Genomic DNA, 8441 nt, shown 5'->3' on the forward strand with positions numbered 1-8441 from the left:
ATTCAGATCAGAAAATAATTTGACGAAGATTAATATCCTCAACATTACAGACATTTTTAAGACAGAAATAGTTTCCCCCATGTTGTAGGCTTGTCACAAAGACACGCATGTACTATTTGACCGGGCGCTTTAGCGCAGTGAGTCTCATGAGAGCATTCCAGTTTGGTAAAGTCAGTTTGGAATTTGAATAGCACAGAAGAACCGCCTCTGTCTGATAGGGCCTGATCATCTCATATGGGTGGAGTTTGCATGTCAATCAATGGCGAACGCGGGTCCCTATTGGCGCAAGCCGTTGTGGGCAGACTCCTCGAAATATATATACTCCGGCAATGTGTGCCTACCAAATGATTTCTTGCTCGCTTACAGAGGGAAGCGGACAGCCGTGTTCAATGTTTCACCACAGAGCTGACTTAGCCTTCGCCCCCAATAGAAATATCGTGACTTCCACTGAGAGAAAGTCGCTTTTCTGCGTCAGAGACGAGCGGGAAACGACTAGATCACCATCATGATCAACACGATGGAGTGTGCAGTGGATGCACAAAGTCTAATATCTATTTCCTTACGGAAGATCCACAACTCCAGGACGCAGAGAGGAGGCATCAAGCTGCACAAAAACCTCCTGGTGTCCTATGTGTTGAGGAACGCCAGGCAGGTCTACATGAACGAGAAGTACGCGGAGATTTACAGGATGCAGCAGTACGAAGAGGTGATGACCGTCTGCAACGAGATCCAGGAGTTAAACCCGCTGGATTTGGCCGAGGATTGTGAGGAGCAGAGGGGGGACTGCTGCGGCAACGGCGGGGTGAGCGAGCCGGCGAGTCTGTGTTGCGCTCTGCTGCCAGTGAGCCAACTAGTAGCAGTGCAGTCAGCGCATATGCAAACCCCCTCCGCCTGCTCCGCGCCTCTCTCTCTCCAAAGCGACGAGGTCTGCAAGGAGACAGAGCCCTCGTTTTACCAGAGCTGTTGTGCGGAGGCTTACCCTGTATCGAATTGCGAGTTTTCCCCGGTGAACAACTTACACTGCAACAAAACGACGGTGCTCGATTTGGACACGCACGTAGTGACTACTGTGGAGAATGGGTACCTTCACCAGGACTGCTGCGCGTCTCTCCAACAGTGCTGCCAGGGCGCACAGTACTCAGGCAAGAAACGCAAGGTTGACTTTGAATATTATATATCCGATATTGAGGAGGTACCGGATTTTACGCCGTGTAAAAGAGCGAAATTTGAGGATTGTTCCTATGCAAATTCGGAACACTTGGACACTTCGAACATTTCCAATCTGATCTCGATCTTCGGTTCGGGGTTTTCGGGGCTGGTGAGCAGACAGGCGGACTTAGAGCAAGCCTTAGCCTTGAACGGACAGTTCTGTAGCAAACAAGCCCTATCGAGTCTTGGGGCATGGACTAGAGCTATAGTAGCCTTTTGACTCCATGGTAAACTAGAATGAAACACTTTATGAAATTGTACAAAGTATAAATCAAATCAGCTTTATTTTTTTGCAGGAAAGGGTATTTAAACATTGAACCGTTTGTTTGTTGACTTTCGTTTTCACAGGGAGGGAGAGAAAGGTTGTTGCCTGTGATGGGCAAGCTTTAATTTTAAACCGAAAATGTCTACATAACACATTTTACATAATAGTTGTGCATTTTATCTAACGAAGTTGATTTCGTTGCCTTAAACCCAACGCCTGGTAGCTGGTACTGGTGTTGCTAACATTGAAAGTGGTTGAATGTCTAGATCGCGGATTATGTTGTTGATCACTCCAGAACAGTTTTGAACACAATGTCTCGTTTTTAAAGACACTACACAAGTAGTGTGACTGAATAGCAATCATATAATGTAGCCCCAGCTCAACCTAACTGGAAAAGTGTGGCCATGGATGGCTTTGCAAAATGCTTTTGTTGTGCGTCGCGGTTTCATTCGGCAAATAACTAACAGAAAGCTGTAACAGGCTATGTATACACAAGCACGGTTGTGTTGAACTTGGTTATCATGTCGCTATCTCTGGGTTGATATTTAAACCTTGTGTATAGAAACTCTTATTCTAAGCACATCAGTGGTAGGCTATGTTACATGGGAACTATGTGGTACATTCTGACCACATATACATTGACAGGTGAAGGCGCAATGGTTCAGACTTAAATTTCCCTATCAAACTCCTGGGTGCATTAACTCTGAACCAGCTTGCTGTGTCTCCATCGATCTGGTAGTTGTACCCAACGTCCCACCTCACCTCTGATCAGAACCATTAATTAGGTCACTCCAACTCCCAGAGTGCATGTGTAATCTAATAAATCCAGGTAGTTTTTGACAGTTTTGTTTGTTGAGCGCCCCCCTCCCACTTAACCTATAACAAAAAGTTATTGATCAAGCGTTCACAGTAATTCATGATGCCAACATGGCTTGGTTTTGTGAGTTTTTGTTTTATTTTCTTAAATCTTATGACCTTTTGTTCTAAAAAGGCAAACTCCTGATTTAGCCACACATCCACACATTATAAGCACTATGTGTACTGAAAGATGTTTCCAGGCGTCCTCTTCATATTTTGTTTGTATTCTTGTATTTTTGTGCATATTAAATTGTATATCACCGGGTAAAACTGTTTAAGAACATATTTGTTAAATTTATAATCTTAATAAAAAATTGAAAACAATCAACTCTCCTTGATTTATTGTTTGAATGGCACATGCTGGTCAAATGTTATTTCCTATAAGGGAGTGAGGTTGGCCTGTTTGGTAACCGGTGTTACAAAAGAACTGATATGCTGCATAGGCCTACACCACATTATCTTCTCACATCATTGTAGACCAGGAAGACCTGGTTATCAACACAAAGATATCCATGAAATATATCATGTATTTCGGGCTACTACATTTAATTCCAAGAAACTCATAGTATAGCCAACACTTTTGTATAGCTAGACCTTTTTTGGACTATTATTTACAGCATTACTGTTATTGATGGGGCATCCATGTTTAAATGTAAAAAAAAGAAAAAGAAAAGTAGCCTGCTATGAGTTGTTACAACGTTACAACTTGGTTGTTACAACGTTACAACTTGGTTGTTACAACCATGTGGCGTGCAATGCTGTAAGAACAATGAAGGATATTTAATATCTAATAGAGATCGATTTTTAAACTGGATTACTTGAGAAAAGGCAGTGGCTCATTTCTAGTCCCAAACTCACATAGGACTGTCTGTGCTTGGTTAGTTAGTGCACGCTCTAGCTGACTGAGACTCTGCTGTGCGCGTGCACATTTTTTTGCCCGACATTTCCCCCAAACTTGCAGTCGTGTTATCTCTGCTATATGCCACTTGGTGGTGTTCTTCGAAATCAATGAATGAAGGTATTAGAAAGCCTTTGTAGCGGCACCTCGGGCTGACCTCGGCGTCGCTGCTTCTCCTCCCTCGCCACCCCTCCCCCCAACAGTCATCCACCCCGCTTCCCACCCCTCCTCCTGTCTCCCTCGTTTTTATTCCAACCCGAAACCTCTCGACTCCTCTCAATTTAACATACCGCAGTACGTTCAACACGTCAACGCAGCTATGGTTTAGCCAAACCTACTCTTTCAAGTCTCCGTTGCTGGCACTGTTTGCCATTTGCCTTTGGGCATATTAATTTGGTATAGGTAGGTCGTAAATAGAAAGCTTAACTAACTCTGCGCGTCGGTTTTCTTACATTAGACTATTATTTAGCATGATTTGTCGAAACTACGACAAATAATGGAAGATCTACAATGCTTTTTATAGACTAGGTTACAGTTAATTTAGATATTTTTGACAAACTGTTAATGGACATTTGATTGTGCTTTTTTATTATCTGGAGCATTAGGTCGCTATAGACGGGTTTCATCTCCAGAAAGCGATGATGGAAAATAATTGTATATAATAAACCTTTAAAATGAGTGTTCTTCTCCCACTGCAACAAATTAGGATTCGTTTAGTGGTGTAGAGCGAGCTCCTCCGCGTGGATTCCAAAGGAATAGCATCTATCGCATAAATAATTCTAAAGATTGGTGCTGTCAGAGAATGTGGTTTCACGTTACAATGACACAACTGGCCTTATTATTTATTTATTTTTTATTTGGATCCTCATTAGTCCAGTTGAGAGATTAAATTATTTTCCATTTTATGGTACAAGTATCAAACTTGGTACACTACTACTAGATACATTAAGGAACATTTTAAAGATTGGAGACAGTCTGGGAAGCCTGTCAGTCAACCAGGGCGGCCATTTTAATAAAATGGCTGCCATCCGGATTCCCTTCTGGAAGAAAATAGGGTAAAATCGTTCCAAACAGTATAAAAAATGACTTTGTAATGTTATCTACACACTACATGAACCCCAGAGATAATATAGACAATCATTTGGATAGTAAAGTACTCTTAAGACCTTAATAGGGGGCATGTTGAGGTTATTTTGACCATATTCCAGCAGCTACCTGAACAAATTGTGGACTTTATGATAGAGACACCAAATTTCACACACAGCGAAGGCATATTTAAATAAGTATTTTTGGCAATAGTGCGATCACAGATTTTGTCCATTAACCCTCTGGTTGCCATTTCTATGCAAAGGATGTGGATCACAGACAGGCAGGTGAAGGTTCGTCCAGTTAACTTTGTACAAACATTTTTGTGCCAGGTGAACAATAAGACACCACAACAAAAAGATAAGGCAGCTAGCTGGTAGATACGCAAATTAAACATTTAAGATGTATGTTGCAATGGCTAGCTAACATGTACAGCTGTGCTGGGATGAAGTTGAGGTAAACAAATCTTTGTCTCTTGGCAGGCCACATGATCAGGCCATTAGATCACTTGGTCAGACCAGCTGTGTGAACTTAACGCTACCCTGACAGAAGGCCGCTTTACCCGAGTGCATGGTCTAAAACCCCTCCACCCTCCCCATCCTTATTGGTGTCATCGGCGTTGATGATCACAGCACAGCAGTCGCTCCAATAGGTAGGGGTGAATATAAGGTGATGCCGACCGCTCTGCTCAGCCTCCTCGCTTTAATTAATCAGCAGCAAGCCGCACACATTTCAGGGGCCACTCTTCTGTGCAGAACCCGACAGTGGTGAGGCAAAAATTGAGAACGAATTTGCGTGGAGAATTCAGATTAGCTGCAGAGGTTGGAAAAAGAGAAAGAGTGAATTAATGTTGAATGTTTACATTTAACTATAAACTTAGGAATAACTGGCTGGACCTATCTGTATCCCTATATATCCTTGGTGTCACATGCGCCAAACACAACAAACACAACCTTACCGTGAAAGGCTTACTTACAAACCAACAATGCAGTTCAAGAAATAGAGTTAAGAAAATATTTACTAAATAAACTAAAGTAAAAAATAACATAACAATAATGAGGCTATATACAGGGGGTACCGGTACTGAGTCAATGTGCGGGGGTACATGTTAGTCAAGGTAATTTGTACATGTAGGTAGGGGTGAAGTAACTATGCATAGATAATAAACAGTGAGTAGCAGTAGAGTAAAAACAAATGTGAATAATCTGGGTGGCCATTTTATTAATTGTTCAGCACTCTTGGGGGTAGAAGATGTTAAGGAGCCATTTAGACCTAGACTTTGCGCTCCTGTACCGTTTGCCGCACGGTAGCAGAGAGAACAGTACAGTACTTGGGTTACAGGAGCCTTTGACAATTTTTTGGACATTCCTCTGACACCGCCTAGCATATAGGTCCTGGATGGCAGGAAGCTTGGCCCCAGTGATGTACTGGGCTGTACGACCTACTCACTGTAACTGTTGGATGCCGAGCAGTTGCCATACAAGGCTGTGATGCAACCGGCCAGGATGCTCTTGATGGTGCAGCTATAGAACTTTTTGAGGATCCATGTTACCCATGCCAAATCTTTCAGCCTCCTGGGGGGAAAAAGGCATTGTCGTGCCCTCTTCACAACTTTCTTGGTGTGTTTGGACCATGATAGTTTGTTGGTGATGTGGACACCAAGGAACTTGAAACTCGACCCGCTCCACTCCAGACCCGTTGATGTGAATGGGGGCATGTTCGGCCATCCTTTTCCTTTAGTCCACGATCATCTCCTTTGTCTTGCTCACGTTGAGGGAGAGTTTGTTGTCCTGGCACCACACTGCCAGGTCTCTGACCTCCTCCCAATAGTCTGTCTCATTGTTGTTGGTGTCGTCAGCAAACTTAATGATGGTGTTGGAGTCGTGCTTGGCCACGCAGTTGTGGGTGAACAGGGAGTACAGGAGGGGACAGAGCACGCACCCCTGAGGGGCCCTCCGAGTTGAGGATCAGCGTGGCAGATGTTTTGTTAACTACCACATGGGTGCGGCCCGTTACGAAATCCAGGATCCAGTTGCTGAGGGAGGTGTTTTGTCCCAGGATCCTTAGCTTAGTGATGAGCTTTGTGGGCACTATGGTGTTGACCACTAAGCTGTAGTCAATGAACAGCATTATCACGTAGGTGTTCCTTTTGTCCAGGTGGGAAAGGGCAGTGTGGAGTTAGCGTCATCTGTGGATCTGTTGGGGCGGTATGCGAATTAGAGTGGGTCAAGGGTTTCAGGAATGATGATGTTGATGTGAGCCATGACCAACCTTTCAAAGCACTTCATGGCTACTGGCGTAAGTGTTACGGGCGGAAGTCATTTAGGGAGGTTACCTTCACTTTCTTGGGAACAGGTGGTCTGCTTGAAACATGTAGGTGTTACAGACTCAGTCAGGGAGATGTTGAACATTTCAGTAAAGACACTTGCCAATTGGTCAGTGCATGCTCTGAGTACATGTCCTGGTAATCCGTCTAGCCCCGTGTACTTGTGAATGTTGATCTGTTTAAAGGTCTTGCTCATATCGACTACGTAGAGCGTGAACACAGTCGTCCGGAACAGATGGTGCTCTCATGCGTGCTTCAGTATTGCTCTAACTGGAAGCGAGCATAAAAGGCTTTTAGCCCATCTGGTAGGCTCTGTGCAGCTCGCGGCTGTGTTTCCCTTTGTAGTCCGTTATAGTTTGCAAGCCCTGCCACATCCGACGAGCATCAGAGCCGGTGTAGTAGGATTCAATCTTAGTCCTGTATTGACGCTTTGCCTGTTTGTTGGTTCGTCTGAGGGCATAGCGGGATTTATTTTAAGCGTCCAGATTAGTGTCCCTGTCCTTGAAAGCAGCAGCACTAGACTTTAGCTCAGTGTGGATGTTGCCTGTAATCCATGGCTTCTGGTTTGGATATAGAGTTGAAGTCGGAAGTTTACATACACTTAGGTTGGAGTCATTAAAACTCGTTTTCAACCCCTTCACAAATTCCTTGTTCACAAACTATAGTTTTGGCAAGTTAGTTAAGACATCTTCTTTGTTCATTGACACAAGTACTTTTTCCATCAATTGTTTACAGACAGATTATTTCACTTATAATTCACTGTATCACAATTCCAATGGGTCAGAAGTTTACATACACCAAGTTGACTGTGCCTTTAAACAGCTTGGAAAATTCCAAAAAATGATGTCATGGCTTTAGAAGCTTCTGATAGGCTAATTGACATCATTTGAGTCAATTGGAGGTGTACTAGTGGATGTATTTCAAGGCCTACCTTCAAACTCAGTGCCTCTTTGCTTGACATCATGGGAAAATCAAAAGAAATCAGCCAAGACCTCAGAAAAAAAATTGTAGACCTCCACAAGTCTGGTTCATCCTTGGGAGCAATTTCCAAACGCCTGAAGGTACCATGTTCATCTGTACAAACAATAGTATGCAAGTATAAACACCATGGGACCACGCAGCCGTCATACCGCTCAGGAAGGAGACGCGTTCTGTCTCCTAGAGATGAACGTACTTTGGTGCGAAAAGTGCAAATCAATCCCAGAACAACAGCAAAGGACCTTGTGAAGATGCTGGAGGAAACAGATACAAAAGTATCTATATCCACAGAAAAATAAGTCCTATTTCGACATAACTTGAAAGGCCGCTCAGCAAGGAAGAAGCCACTGCTCCAAAACCTCCATAAAAAAGCCAAACTACGGTTTGCCGTTGCACATGAGGATGAAGATCGTACTTTTTGGAGAAATGTCCTCTGGTCTGATGAAACAATAATAGAACTGTTTGGCCATAATGACCATCGTTATGTTTGGAGGAAAAAGGGGGAGACTTGCAAGCTGAAGAACACCATCGCAACAGTGAAGCAAGGGGGTGGCAGCATCATGTTGTGGGGGTGCTTTGCTGCAGGAAGGACTGGTGCAATTCAAAAAATAGATGGCATCATAAGGATGGAAAATTATGTGAATTTATTGAAGCAACATCTCAAGACATCAGTCAGGAAGTTAAAGCCTTGTCGCAAATAGGTCTTCCAAATGGACAATGACCCCAAGCATACCTCCATAGTTATGGCAAAATGACTTTAGGACAACAAAGTCAAGGTATTGGAGTGGCCATCACAAAGCCCTGACCTCAATCCTATAGAA

General features: G+C 43.5%; 1 protein-coding gene across 1 annotated transcript; it reads left to right on the forward strand.

Moving 5' to 3' along the window:
• The first annotated feature begins 332 nt into the window (after positions 1-332).
• On the forward strand, positions 333-2656 carry LOC129863644 (immediate early response gene 5-like protein). Its single transcript, XM_055935769.1, has one exon. It carries the CDS (start codon positions 506-508, stop codon positions 1427-1429), a length of 924 nt encoding a protein of 307 aa, XP_055791744.1. The 5' UTR covers positions 333-505; the 3' UTR covers positions 1430-2656.
• Positions 2657-8441: the final 5785 nt, after the last annotated feature.

Source organism: Salvelinus fontinalis, chromosome 10 (genome assembly GCF_029448725.1).
Source record: "Salvelinus fontinalis isolate EN_2023a chromosome 10, ASM2944872v1, whole genome shotgun sequence".
NCBI lineage: Eukaryota > Metazoa > Chordata > Actinopteri > Salmoniformes > Salmonidae > Salvelinus > Salvelinus fontinalis.

Coding starts and splice junctions, on each gene's coding strand:
- LOC129863644 (XM_055935769.1), top strand. CDS start 506: ATGATCAACACGATGGAGTGTGCAGTGGATGCACAAAGTCTAATATCT.